At 46.3% G+C, this 14,794-nt stretch overlaps 1 protein-coding gene across 2 annotated transcripts in view; it reads right to left on the bottom strand.

Moving 5' to 3' along the window:
• Positions 1–796: 796 nt before the first annotated feature.
• Positions 797–14,794, bottom strand: part of tnrc6c1 (trinucleotide repeat containing adaptor 6C1) — a 65,450-nt gene continuing 51,452 nt past the window's right edge. For both annotated transcript variants that reach the window (XM_079746747.1, XM_079746748.1), the window contains 15 exons: positions 13,691–13,876; positions 13,168–13,337; positions 12,313–12,396; positions 10,458–10,676; positions 9,196–9,378; positions 8,957–9,076; positions 8,539–8,622; positions 7,887–8,124; positions 6,159–6,326; positions 5,739–5,897; positions 4,702–4,851; positions 2,687–2,920; positions 2,162–2,235; positions 1,311–1,450; positions 797–1,216 (listed from right to left, as the gene is read on the bottom strand). In XM_079746747.1, the coding sequence (XP_079602873.1) occupies positions 802–1,216; positions 1,311–1,450; positions 2,162–2,235; positions 2,687–2,920; positions 4,702–4,851; positions 5,739–5,897; positions 6,159–6,326; positions 7,887–8,124; positions 8,539–8,622; positions 8,957–9,076; positions 9,196–9,378; positions 10,458–10,676; positions 12,313–12,396; positions 13,168–13,337; positions 13,691–13,876 (2,624 nt within the window). In that variant the 3' untranslated portion in view covers positions 797–801. The remainder of the gene's footprint in view (positions 1,217–1,310; positions 1,451–2,161; positions 2,236–2,686; positions 2,921–4,701; positions 4,852–5,738; positions 5,898–6,158; positions 6,327–7,886; positions 8,125–8,538; positions 8,623–8,956; positions 9,077–9,195; positions 9,379–10,457; positions 10,677–12,312; positions 12,397–13,167; positions 13,338–13,690; positions 13,877–14,794) is intronic.

Raw genomic sequence — 14,794 nt, 5'->3', positions numbered from 1 at the left:
GAATGACATTTAAAAAGCTTAACCCACCGCTGAGAACAAATAAGCTGACACATTTGACCTTTACTTCAATTGCAGTGTTTTTGTTTTGTTTGCGTTTCCTTTTCCCTCTTCTTCTCCACCAAGGAAGTCAAAGTAAACCCAACCAAACAGAAATGGCTTCAAACAAGGCGGGAAGAGAGTTGCATCTTTCCCTTTAAACACATCGTTTTAGCATGGTTTGAGAGGTCAGAGGTCCGAGTGGGGTCAGAAAGGGCATTGGGAGGAGGGGGTCATTAGAGGTTAAGGCTAGTAAATAGTACTGAGAGAAGAGAGCCACTTATAGTCCGGAGTGGCGCCTAGCTCTAGAACCGTTCTGATTGGGGCAGGCTGGGCGGACTGGCGGTTGTCAAGTTTGAAGATGGCAGCACGTATCATTGACATTTATGTTAGGTTAAAACACTGCGCAAATGTCAGAGAACAGTTGTCCGAAAACAGTTGCACTGCTGCAAAAAGAGAGTTATCCCAAGTTGAGACTTGCTGTCCTGCTGCTTTTCGAGAGAGTGAACACTGAGAAAAATAACCTCCCTCTGAGATTCACACGCACAAAAAAAAACGTAACATTTTACACTTGATATATTTCCGACACTGAATTCAAAAGGACCGACGACCCCAACAGAAAGACGAGGTGGGGGATCCCCGAGGACAGCCTGGTCTCCCCCGCTCTCTCCCGATTGACGGATCCTACACTGATTACCTCCACATTGATTTGCTATCTGGATTCTCTCGTTGTGTTTGGGGGCCCCCCAGGGGGCCTCTGTGCTCTTACATGGACTCCCCGCCCAAAAGGTCCCCTGGCAGCAGAGTGTTGATAGGGGTGGGGCTCCCCATGACCTGTCCGTCCTCACCGCCACCGGGGGGCCCCCACAGGCTGGAGTACTGGGGCCCTCCACCCCCCCACAGCATGTCACCTCCGCCTGCCTTGCTGCCCCCGGCGCCAAGGCCTCCGCCCCCGTTACCTCCGCCGCTGCTGTGGTGGTGGTGGTGGTTCCAGTGGGGCGAGTGGGGCCCGATGGGGTGGGCCGGGCCGCCGCCGCCCATCCGCGCTTGGTTGGAGTTGCCAGAGGGGTTGGCCTGCCAGCTGCTGGTCGCCCCGAGCGACTGGCCCTGGGCGAAGAAGCGGGCCACTTCCTCCTCCCCAGCGAACTCCGCCAGGATGGTGGTGTTTCCCAGGACGCACCTAGAAACACAAACCGGTTAACAGAGGTCCCCCGGCGGGCGGCCGTGCGTCAGGGTGTGGCGGTGGTGCCTCCGGGGGCCCGGCGGAGACGTACATGTGCAGGGACTTTTGGGCTTTGGCCGCCTCGTCCCGGGAGCTGTAGCGCACCACGGCGTTGCCCTGCGTCAGGTTCAGGTGGAAGGTGATCAGCGGGCCGTGCTGCATGCACAGCGTGCGCAGGGTGGAGCCGTCGATCTGCGCGCGCACACACACACACGCACACACGCGCACACACACACACACACACACACACACACACACACACACACACACAGGATGCATGAATCAATTAAGTAGCATTGAAAACAGTATAATGTATCCAGTAAATCTGCTATGGTTTCTCAAGAAAAGGATACTTTACTGCGATGCCTCTTTGAAACGTGGAATAAGCGTGCCAGAAGCTCTCTGTCAACCCGGCATGTGAATGTTGAAAATGTAAGCCCGTTTAAGGTGGCAAGAGTTAATCACTAGTATTGTGGTGGAGTCCTTTAAAATGAATGGATGAGGCTATGGGATGGAGGGAGCCAGCCCAGACCTAATGAATGGATGAGGCTATGTGTTGGAGGTAGGGGCCCAGACCTAATGAATGGATGAGACTATGTGATGGAGGTAGGGGCCCAGACCTAATGAATGGATGAGGCTATGTGATGGAGGTAGGGGCCCAGACCTATTGAATGGATGAGGCTATGTGTTGGAGGTAGGGGCCCAGACCTAATGAATGGATGGGGCTATGTGATGGAGGTAGGGGCCCAGACCTAATGAATGGATGAGGCTATGTGTTGGAGGTAGGGCCCAGACCTAATGAATGGATGAGGCTATGTGATGGAGGTTGGGGCCCAGACCTAATGAATGGATGAGGCTATGTGTTGGAGGTAGGGCCCAGACCTAATGAAGGAAGGCCAGTACCTGTGGCGTGAGGTTCCTCAGCACCAGCCAGCTGCTGCCTCTGCTGGAGCTGTCTGTGCTCCAGGTGTTACCAGCTGAGAGAGACCGAGAGAACCACCTCCAGGGTCAATAGAAATGCCCAGAAACGATTTGCTTCACTTTGTTTCTTTCCCACTAAGATTGGAGGATGCCAAGTGCTAGCGATGGTTGGATTGGATGATATAGCGGTTTAGTTATTGTCACATACGGTTACCATTAACCTAATTCCCTTAGCTTACCTTATATTATAAGAAAATATGATTGTGTGAAAACAGTAACAAATATCCTAATTTTACTAGGACTGAAAATGACTTGAATCGATATGTATACAATTCACCACAAAATGGAGCTTAATGGGAAAATATATGGCTATTGAGTTAATTATTCCAAAATATAATTCCATATTGAGATATTTTTACGAGGCCTACTTTGAGCCAGTTTCATCACTCGGAAACCGATCCAGAATGGCCACCGGGAACCGGGGAAGTGTGCGACAGGTTGTGTTACCTGAGGTGTAGGAGGAGCTCCAGGACTGTCCCAGTCCTAGGGAGTTGCCCCCCCAGGTGGAGGAGGCCGAGGCCGAGGGCTTTGTGTTGGTGAGGCCAGGCGGGGGCCTGGAGGGGGCCGCAGAGTTGCGGGGCCCATGGGGGACCTTCCACAGCTCGTGGGACAGCGAGCCTGCGGCCTCCCTGTTGGAGATGGCCCCTGGGGACCAGGTGGACTTCATGTCCGGCAGCTTACCTGGAGGGAGGGGAAGGCAGCGGGTTGGCATCGGCGGACGCAAACGACGAATAACCACATGTCATGCTTCTTCAACCAAAGCCACCGACGGCCGAGACGCATCAAAAGGGTGGGATGCATTTGTTGTATCCCACGTCATTTTCTTTTCTTCATTAAATGTCTTACACAGATGCAACATAGCTGGATTCCATTTTTAACATTATTTTCGATCTCAACATTTTCTATTTGAACATGTTGTGTATATTTTTAAGGGGAGTTCTCAGTTACAAAGTTTTTTTCTGGAGAGAAATCTGAAAGATGCATCATGTTTTCAAACTGAAAAATAATCGTTAAATATTTACCAAACTAATCATGATTGTGATTTTTTCCATAATCAAGCAGCCCTAATTTGTTGACCCACTCCAGGAAATATTGCCATGGACGTCCATACAACTATGCTGTCGCCAACATTGTAATATAAAGACTTCTAAGTATTATTTTCATAAATAATGTTTGACATGATTAAAGGGTTAGTAAAGCAGAATCCCCATTGTGAGTGGTTATGGAAATGCATGGGCCCACCAAGTGTGGCAGCTCACTGTGTGCATACAGCTACACCAGGTCTGAACACACTGAGTACCAATTCTGCCTCCCCAAAGTCACAGTTGTGTGTTAAAGGATGTGTTGTGTGTATGTAAGCAAACTCGTCACAAGGCAAACAAACACGAACGGGCTTAACCTTGAAGCCAAAGTGAGAGAGATACTCAGAGAGAGAGAGAGAGAGATACTCAGAGAGAGAGAGAGAGAGAGAGAGAGAGAGAGAGAGAGAGAGAGAGAGAGAGAGAGAGAGAGAGAGAGAGAGAGAGAGAGAGAGAGAGAGAGAGAGAGAGAGAGAGAGAGAGAGAGAGAGAGAGAGAGAGAGAACTGCACGCATACAGTGTGGGATACATGTTAGAGCTCAGTCAATGGCCAACTGTAGCCACACACCAGCCTACCTACAAACAATACAAACAGACAAACAACATCCACTTCCCTCTGGAGCATTCCATGCTGCATCCAGGAGAGGGAGAACACCTTACACATCTGTATGGAAGCTAGAACTACCCAGGGTATAAACACGGGGGGGGGGGCAGGACTGGAGTTCATACTCTCCTCCTTGGTTGGACAAGTTGGTCATATGAGGGAAATGGTCAGAGTGTTAAGAGGGGAGGAGATGCCTGTTTGCAAGGGATGGTTTACCGTAGTGGGGGGGGGGGGGTTAGGGCCTATGGGCTTGAAGGGGTGATAGGGGGGAGCTTTGTACCTGCATCGTCCATCTCGGGGGACGACAGACTGAACGAGCTAGAGTAGGAACTGACTGGCCAATCAGTGGAGGGAGTCAGAGCCTCGGTCTGAGACGAGGTGGGGGAGGAGCCTAAGTCCATGCAAATAAAAAAAAAAAAAAAGGTAGAAAGACAAAAGAAACAAAGAAATAAAGGAAATGAAAAAAGATCGAAGGAACGAAGTGAAGGAACAGAAGCTTTCCAACAGATGAGAGCTTGCTTATCAACAGAAAAGGAAGGGAGTATACATTGCAAAGAGGCACAATTGTGGAGAAAGTTAAAAGTGTAGAAGATTAAAAAAAAGGCCCCAAACAGAAGTGCACAAAAGGGTGTCATGTAAATGTGAACAAACATGCATCAACTGAAACACAGGTGAACGCCCACCTGAATCACGTGGAGACCGGGAATCAGTGCGGATCTACAATAGATTCAACCCATCTGAACCTATGCTCCCCTGAGCTCCCTGTCCATCGTGCTCACCTCCACTCCGGTCCCGCAGCAGGTAGCGGTTCACGTCCTGAATGTTGGTGTTGATGGTGGGCCCGTTGGGGACGCTACCTGGGGTCATGTTGGGGTCCGTCTCGGGGTCAATGTTCTGGAGGCCCTTCCACGGCACGCCTGGGCAGAACTCTTGAGCACAGCGCCGTGAAGAGGTTAAGTGTTCAGCTGATAACGAAAATACGTCTTTTTTTTGTGCATCTGCTTCTACAGACATTGTCTTAAATCCTATCAACATCTGCATGTAATATTAATTTCCCAGCGAAGATACGCATAATGCATTTCTTTGCTTAATTTGCGAATGTTAATGCACTTAAATGATTCTTTCACTGTTTGGGGAATATCTTCATTGTTGAATGTGCTTTGGTCAAAAGCGTTTGTAATGTTATGAAAATAAATGTAATGCGCCACACTAAGTATTTGGAACAAGTACTTGGTGACTAGGAACTACTAGGAACAAGTACAGACACACACACACAGTGCTACAGTGCCCACATAGTCTCCTCTCACTCGCAGTGCGGTCTCTCGCATGATTTCAGCTCTGTGTGCGATAGTGTATGCTAAAAGTTAGCCAACACACATGATGTCAAGTGAAGTGCATCCGCGACCGGTTTTGGTAGAGAAAGAAAACGGCAGGAGTGCAGATTGGAAGTACATTTGCTTTGAGGCAAATTACCAAGGAAAGTCAAAAGACACATTAAACCCATATGCAAGCGATGCAAATGACCAAGGCAAGTCAAAAGCCACATTAAACCCATACACAAGCGATGCTACAGAGACCCAACCAAAACAAGATATTAAATTAAATCTGATCCTTTTCTTTTTACAACCAAAAATGCTGTCAGCATCATGACAACACTAGGATGCAGTATGTTGGTATAGGCTTGACTTTTTTTTGTTATTAAAACTCCATCCAACTCCATCCAACAGCATTGTGGTCGACCCCAATGCTTGGAAACCTCGCGCTATGGCCCGAAATGTTTCCAACAACAGGCACAAAAAATGGTCCAGTGACTGACCTGGAGGCCAGGTGATGTTGGTCCCGTTGGCCATCTTGTCGTTGCTGCTCTTGCCCGGGCCCCAGTGGTCCGGGGGGCTGGAGGGGGGGTCAGAGTGTAGGCTGTAGGCGCTGTAGGAGTCCTCCATCTGGGGCGACTTGCGCGAGGGTCCAAGGTTGGCTGATACAGGACAGCAATACATATTTAAATTCGAAAATCAACTAACGCTTACTTGGGCTTCTGTGCTTCACGTTGTGTGTGACACATGTTTATTTTGATGAGATCAAACTCGATAAGCATGGAGAGTATATCATTTAATGACAAAACCTCCAATGTATGGTCTGTAGCTGGGGGCTTTAATTCAAAAGGCTGTGCCTTTGTCCTTTATTTGGACCAATCCCGCTGACGTGTCCCGTGTCCAGAATGGGTGCGTCTCCTCACCGTGCTTGGCCAGGTTGTGTTCCAGGGGGGAGGACCCCCCAGAGAGTGTGTCCATGGAGTTGGGGTGCGTCCACTGGGATAGGCGGGACTGGGGCTGGGAGTGCTCCTTCATGGACAGCCCCCCGCCCACCTCGTTGCAGTTTACATTCATGTTGGGATTCAGTCCAGCTGAGGGCACGGACACCGAAGCAGAAAAAGAGGGAGGGGGGAAAGAGGTTTGTGGCAACCAATAACTTAACGTAATAACTACCAATAACGTAATCATTTAAATGTTATAAAGCAAATAACGTAATAACTTGCCAATAATGTAATAAATGTAATAGTTTAAATTTCTGGAGAGAAACTGCCACACTTAGCCTTAATATTGCATCTTTCAACGCATGCTTAAATAACTGACCGTACAGATAACCCTCCACCCAAAGGAGCAGATTGCTGTTAAACATATAACCATAATAAAGAGACAGGTGCCCAGTACACAGGGCTAGTGGTAATGACATGATTTGCATGACTATGCCATCCACTATATATAAAGCAGTATAATATGATAATATTGAATGGCTGCAGCCATATTTATATATTATTATATTATCGGCTCAGTTATTACATTTTCAACCAAATCTGCAAGCGATCTATTGACGCTGTGCAGATCAGGCTGGCCCCAAAGCTGTTTTTGGCCGATTTAAGAATCCCAGAGTAAAAGTAAAGCCTTGTTTATGAAACTGCATAAAGTGCTTCTGTAGCCACGGAGAGCCCTCTCCATCGTCCTAAACCCCGTCGGAGACTCTCTCCGTAGCCCCACGTGTCCCTCCGAAAAATGTTAGCATCCGTCGAGGCTACTCAGGACGATGGCGACCTCGGGGCCGTGGTTGGTCAGCTAACTTCTCATTCCCGCAGCCCCTCGCGTTCCAGCGGTGAATTGCAATACCATACTGAAAACTGCAACGCAGAACTTTGAAAGGCTCACGACTCTGTCGAAGTGTCAGCGTGGTCACGGAGTTGGATACAAGTAGTACTATGAAGGAACCCTAAGAGTTACATATGAATCCAAATTGATGGTTTTCTCCTTTAAGGCATCCTGTGGAAGGGGGTAGGAGGGTGGCGGGGTAGCTGTAATGTCAGATATTTAAGCATGTGTTGCAAGATGCAATATTAAGGCTAAGTGTGACAGTTTCTCTCCGGTAATTGAAAATAAATATAAGTTATTACATTATTTGCTCAGTTGTTACCTTTTTAATACAAGGCCAATAACGTAATAACCAGTCAATAACGTAATAAGTTATTACATTATTGGCAAAATGTTATTATGTTACTGGCTAAACAACTTTATTACATTATTGGCAAGTTATTACGTTATTGGCTTTATAACATTTAAATTATTATGTTATTGGCAGTTATTACGTTATTGACCGTTATTACGTTATTGGCTTTATTACATTTAAATTATTATGTTATTGACCGTTATTACGTTATTGGCTGCTACAGGGTTTAACAACATACTAATATTATCATCAACAACATAATCATCAACAGAATACAGAAACATTGACTACCACCGTAAATAACACGCTTTGCTGCATGAATGTACAAACTCCTCTAAGGCCAGTTTATCGCATCTTGAATGGCGAGTGGCATCAACTGGCATCAATCAGGCATTGGGCCAATTAGCAACAACACCTTGCAGCCACATTCAGCACATGGCTTCTTGTTTTGAGACTCAATGCTACTCACAGTGTGGGTAGGGGCTGTAGGCATGGGGAGAGGACTGTGGCTCTTTGGTCTGCAGGTCTGGAAGGCCCGAAGCATGGGGATGTCCTGGAAAGGAGTCCAGGGCTGATTTGAGGGATCCTGGGTGCAGGCCGGCGTGGGAGGAGGGCGCTGGCAGCTGCTGCTTCATCAGCAGGGCCTGGGCCAGCTGCCGCTGGTGCTGCTGGATCTGTTGCTGCATGTTAGTGATTGTACGTGCAACCTGGATGGACGGAGGAGGAGTCACCATGGAGACGGTAGTAATGTACATATGTTAAAACTGAGAGGATTTACCCCGTAGCTAATGTTAATACCAATCATACCTAGACATTTGCTAGTGTCATACTGAGAGAAGCAATATGCTCACGTCAATACTAAGATAACTTTGCCTTTAGCCAATGTTAATACTGTGAGAACCTAGCAATGTGCTAACATCAATACACATCATACCGAGCAATGAGTAAACACACAGAGGATGCACAGACACATCAAGATTTATCAAGCGCTGCGTGCATTCATTGTTGAGAGGGGACTGGGGATAGTGCTTGAAAAAGACGCATCCCTCTCCATTACCATTCCAATCCAGCCGTCAATACAAGAGCACTGTGAAGAGAAAGGCTTTCCACAACACACACACCTGCTGCTCTTGCTGTCGGATGGGGCCAGAGACGTTGCGCTGCGCCTGCAACATCTGTTGCTGAATCTGTAAACGCTGGTATGCCTGAGACATAAAACACACGTGTTGAGAGGATGACTGTTTACTCTTCATGGTAAACAGTAGCCTAACCAGGGACAGGGCTTGCAAATTAACCCTGGCTAGAAACCCTACATGTGGTACATCTGGGTCTGTGTATTTAAACTGTATTTATGTTCTCTACAGTGATGCTTTTATGTTCGATATAATAATTTCACATTCATTACATAACGTTACATGAATAACATAACAAAGTGCTTTTATCAAACAAAATCCTTACAGTAATTGGATTTTGGACATGTTTCACGTGTAAGTCATTAATGAGCAGGCAGGAGTTAGGTAGGCGCAGGACGTCACCCACCAGTTGCAGCTGGTAAAGTTGGTTGAGGAGGGTCATGTGTTGAGGGTTAATGGGTGAGGTTAAAAGTGCAGGGTTCAGACCAATGTTTTTTGCTGCAAACTGTAAGAGCTGTGCTTGAACCTGCAATGCAAGAGAGAGCAAAACAAACAAAAAAAAACTTGAATTTACATTAAGCTCATTTAAAGTGATTTAAGGTATGGGTCCAGTGTGTGTGTGTGTGTGTGTGTCTCTCTCATTACCTGAGGGGAGAGTATCTGAGGCACTTGAGCACGTAGACCGGGCTGGGAGGAGCTGAGCGGTGGCACTGGTGGCTGCGGGGGAAGGGCCTGCTGCTGATGATGCTGATGATGCTGATGATGCTGATGATGCTGATGATGAAGGGCGCGGGCTTGTGCTGCCCCACCACTCCCAAATATCCCAGCCTGCAGAAACATAAAAAAAATGCAAGATGAGATGTATTTAAAACTTGATTTCATTCTTGCCACTGTCCTGTGCCTACAGGTACAGTACAGTATAATTAAGAATAATGTTTTAATAACTATAAAACTACCAAAAATATACAGTGAATATGTCAAGAAAGAAGCAGTAATAGAGATGCAAAACAATATATATATATTATCGATAGTTGAGATAGACTTGGTTGAGTGTATGCTACATAATTTAAACCAAACTACACATAACTGACCATTAAACATGTTGAAGTACTGTCACTATTATCAGATATAGTATTTGCTTATACCACCAAATAATTAGATGTGTATTGAGTGCTGTGTCACTCTTTTTATCTATGCAAGGCCAGATCCCACATAAGGCATTTTTACACTGCCAAGCCGGAAGGTCCGGCTCAGCACACCCTGCAATTTCCCTGTATTGCCTGTGTAAAACCGAGGGGGTATAATCCGCCTTCATCACGGAGCGGGCTATCTTGGAGTAGGCGGGGCTATGCACAGAGAGTAGACCTCTTTCTAATAATTTGCATACTTTTTTAATTTATTCATGCCACTCGCATGCACAAATGAGTAGATGACATCTCAGTGTAGGCTACTATTTACAAGTGCAAAAACGTCAACATATTCTTTATTTTGCTGACCACATGTTTTTTAAAGCCTCATAAGGAAAGTTCCTCTGCGTCTTTCTCGTAGATAACACCATCTTTCAACGTCTTTGTTAAATGTGACTGCATCCCCTTCTTTCTCATGATGGTCAGCAACTCGCAAATTTCACAGTCTCTCCAGTTAGAACTACTCATGTTGATATCGCTGCGTTATCTCTGTTTTAGAGACAACGCAGCAACCCTTGAAGCGTGAAGCCGTCTAATCGTAAACCCCCAATATGTATAGGGTTCGAGAGGGGTAAATTGGGGTGCGAAATCAAGCCGGTATATTAGCTCGGTCAATATAAACGCGCGGACCATGCTGGGGAAAAAGGCGGGCATAAGACGGGCATATTTGGCACTGTGAGTCACCAAGAACCCTAAACATACAGAGAGAAGATGTCGGACCTTATCCATGAAGGGGGAGCGGCGGTCCATGGGAGGGTCTTTGGAGAGGAGCGGGGCCCGGGGGCCCCCCAGGGCCTTGTTGATGAGGCCGTTGCTGTAGTCGTGGCCGGCCATGCCCATGCCCCGCTTGTCCAATTCCAGCTTCTTCTCCAGCAGTACACTCATGGCCTGGTCCAGGTTCATGTTGTTGGTCTTCAGGGCCTCCTCGGCTGGGTCCCTCTGGCAGGGACACACGCACACACACACATTTTAATTCTGTATTTGAATGCACCAATCTCATTATAACGGACAGGATTCAAATATCTCAGAGATGAAATAGGGCTTTGTTCAAGGGTACATCTCCTGCACCACACCGCAAGACTGAGTACTGTGACTAGGCACATGTTAAGTACTGGTGTCTAAAGCATGTCTTTCTCTGCTGCATTAACACTGGCCGTTACAATGGGAGAGATGTTACATTTTGGATGTTTGTTGGTGCAGCATACCGGCGTGCTGCCTACCGTGACGCACGCACACACACAAACACACACACATACACATTATACACACGTCATAGTGAAAACACTTGGGATTATGTAGATACACAATAAAATCAAATATATAACATAAATATGGTTGTTTTTACATAAAAATATTACATATTCTACCTTTAACGTAGAGTGAGAGTCAGTAATGTTTCTGCATTTTCAACCATTGTGAACTTGATCCAAATAAATGACATAACTGAGCTGGACGAGATTGCAAAAATAAAAATCACAATACACATCTTCATATCGGTGGTTACGATAATTAATATGATATCAGTAAATTAGTATGTTTAAAGGGGATATTTTTGGTTCTGAAGCCTCACGACAATTAAATTATATTTTTCTTTAAATGTTCAACAAATCATTTTCACCTTTATTTTTCAACGTTCAAAAATTCAAAAACAAATATTCAACATTAAGAAATCTGACTTAAGTATTTTCAACGTCCACAAATTCAACATGCCAAAGTCAGCTGCAAAATTCAATGTATGAAATTCAGAGAGCAACAATGTAGGACGTCGAAGAAGGACATCTATCTTTTGCGCAACATTTTCTTCAATATACGAAGCTTTGGCCATTGTCAATAAATTCTTTGTTTGTTTTTATCCCCCGTTGCACAGAAGTGACGATTCTGTCGACCAATCAACGGGCGGCGTGTGTAGCTCGAACTTGCCGGCACCCTTTCAGGCGTCTCAGTACCCCAACGGAGGAGCACTGCGAGACGAGTACGGCTCAATACGGATCACGCCCACTTTTGGCAGGGGAAATGCGAACCGTGCCGCACCTTTGAATATGAACCGACCCGCTCCCTCCAGTGGAAATGGGCCATTAGTATCAGAGAAGCTTAAGCTTCTTCTTACAAGTGTTCTAGAAGCTTAGCCCTCTGTTGGACGTTGACATCGACTGCTGCAGACTGTTAAGTATGGTAGCGAATGGCAGTTCACCGATGAGTGGGATTATGACTGGTGGGTATGCATTCTTTAATAAATCCACATCTTGGAAACGTTACGTTTTTAAAGTAGTTTCCCTGTTTGATAACTTAAAGCAGACTGAATTGGCCCGATCTTGTTTATGAACTATTTCGTCTTTGTTGACTTTATAATAATAGTGGTAGCTCATCCAGTCACATTTGCGTTGCTGTCGGGGTAACTCAGGTTGCCGAAAAAATTACCTGAAAGGCGCTCAAAGTACTGGGATTTCCATATGGGGATTTGGGATGCTGCGTGCATCAACCTAATGGTCAACAAGACCGACCACAAACTGAATCTCGAGGATCACAATCAGGTATCGAATGAAGAACCAGTAGATAACATCAGAGTTGAACTCACAGGGAAGCCCATTTCTGTCAGCTGCTTGATGAGGCGATTCAGCATCCAGGCCTCTTCCTGTTTCCCGGGGATCTTCCCTTGCATCTGGAGGAGGACAGAGTGAGACACATAAGGTTATACAGGTATTTTTTATCAAACTTTCATTTTACAGGCAAGCCATTAAAAACAAATACTTATTTACAATGGCGGCCTGGCAAGTGGCAGCAGACGCAGATTGGGGCTGAAATAAAATGGTTCAAGTGGCAATCTTGAATATTTTTCCCATAGAAACAGTGTAACAACCTACACCAAGTTCGTACCAATCACAATACTGCAAATACTACAAAGGCTTTCATTATTGGGCCATAGGCTCAATTGCCATTTTGCTACCTCATTCGGCGATAGCTAGTTCCTTTACAGCGATTTATTTACAACAAAAACGTAGATATTGCTTGATAAAGAATATGCATCTTAATTTATTAATAGCACATATGATGTGAGTGAAGGGTAAAAGTCAGTTGCTGCTCAGTAGATTAATATTTCAATGGTTTCATGTCCAAGAGAGTACTGACAGAGAACCTATATATGGTGACTTGATTTGTGTCGTTTGAATTGATGCATTGGGATAGTCGGATGGAAATTCAATAAAAAATGGTTTGCTATGTACACAATCTTAATGGTACAAAGTGGGATGAAAAGCTTTGATTGGCTACACCCATTGACCAATTGACAATCAAAGCCAAAACTAGACCAAAATCATGTTGGCCTGAATTAATTCTAAATTATCTAATTATCTATGATTGTTTTTCTGACTCTACATGCCTTTCATCCCGCTAGAGAAGCGTTCATTCTGTCCCTCCATGGGCACCTTTGTACCTTCTGCAGGCCCTTCTTCGGCCCGTTGCTCCAGGAGTTACATGAGGAGTTGTTCTCCTGGGACATGCCGCTGTTCCACACGTCTCCTTCGTCCGGGTCCCACTGGCCGCCCGACATGGCCATCTGCTCCTCATCTCCTCCAGCCCAGCTGTCTTGCATCGGTTTTGGGGCTGGACACAAACAAGGAGAGATAGTTTCAACAATGGGATGGAAAATCATGCTGACAACCCCTTCATGGTTCCAGGGACATTGGATCTACTGGAGAGTAGATCATGTAGTGCATCAACGACGCCACCAGGGGTCAGCGTGGCGTTGCGCTTGGTCTTCCACTGCCCTAGCCTCAATATCCTTGACCGCAGTTAGTTTTCAATGGCTGCATAAAAATTAAGCCTTTTCTTTCCGAGTTGCGGGCGCGCACACGCACACACACACACACACACACACACACACAATTTAGAGGCCTGTCCATTCATCTATTGAGCATTCAAGTGCACAATGTCAACGCTGTCTGACACACACTCACCAGGTTTGCAAGATGCAGATCCAATGGGTTGGTTTCCCCGACTGTAGCTCTCGGGGCCTACCTCGCCCCAGCCCCCACTCGACTTCCCCCAGGTCGACGTCCCATTGTCCGTGTTGGCCTGCTGGGGCGCTTGGTCCCCCCAGGACCCCTCCGGTTTGGCATGGGAGCCCTGTATCTCACCCCAACCTTCAGGACAATATACATATATATTTTTTCAAATTAAATCCATTAACACTTAAAAATCCTCAGTCCCATGCTCTGGGAGGAATTGCCAGAACTTTTTGGAGAGGTCTATGACTGGCCCTGGCTGATATTGCTTGTGGTGGTAGGGGGGACTATCAGGGACTTGGCCCAATTGAGTGGCTTCTGCCTTGGGACAGGCCGTGGCTAACTGGGGCTAAACTGGCCCTCTGTGTTCCAGGCAGTTAAGCCCCTTTCTCCAGGGAGAGGTCAGCGGTTTAACGTTTCTATTTAAACACGCAGCACTTCTCTGAGCAGGAAACGGCAAACTGACCGAAATATAAAGACAAAGAATGATCACAAAAAACACATTGAGAAGATATGGTACACAACAATATTATTGAAAAGTTACTACATCAAAGTGCTCTACCAATTGCTGTGGTTTCAAAGGTCTTCTTATGAATCTGTCCATTCAATTCCCAACCAGTCCTCTCTAACTCATTGTTTTACTCGTACAATGACGAATGACGAGACAATGTTTCCCGCAGGGACCACATTGGTAAATATATTAAAAGATATTACGCTAGGCTCCCTGCAGTCCCTCCTCCCGATGCCCTCCTCCTCTCCCCTCTCATCGGCCGACAGATGGCCGCCAGACTGCCCCCTATAGTCCCAAACTTCGCTGCAACCATAATAGTTAGTGCAAGTTGCTATTTTCTGTGTGTGTGTGTGTGTGTGTGTGTGTGGTAATGGTGTTGCCAGGGTTACAGGGCACGTTTTGGGACGTGCTTTTTTCGGAAATCTGAGGAGGAGACTAGGGGCTCATTTGACAAGTCATTAGGAGGAGCAGGAGCTAAACGAGGTCAAGACTTTACCTTTAAGTGGATCAGCAAGCTAAGCACTGTAGTGCACCTCCCCAGCGGG

This window comes from Pollachius pollachius (genome assembly GCF_949987615.1).
Source record: "Pollachius pollachius genome assembly, chromosome: 11".
In the NCBI taxonomy this organism is placed as follows: domain Eukaryota; kingdom Metazoa; phylum Chordata; class Actinopteri; order Gadiformes; family Gadidae; genus Pollachius; species Pollachius pollachius.
The sequence above is the reverse complement of the archived record's forward strand: the minus strand, read 5'-3'. Positions and strand labels throughout refer to the sequence as shown.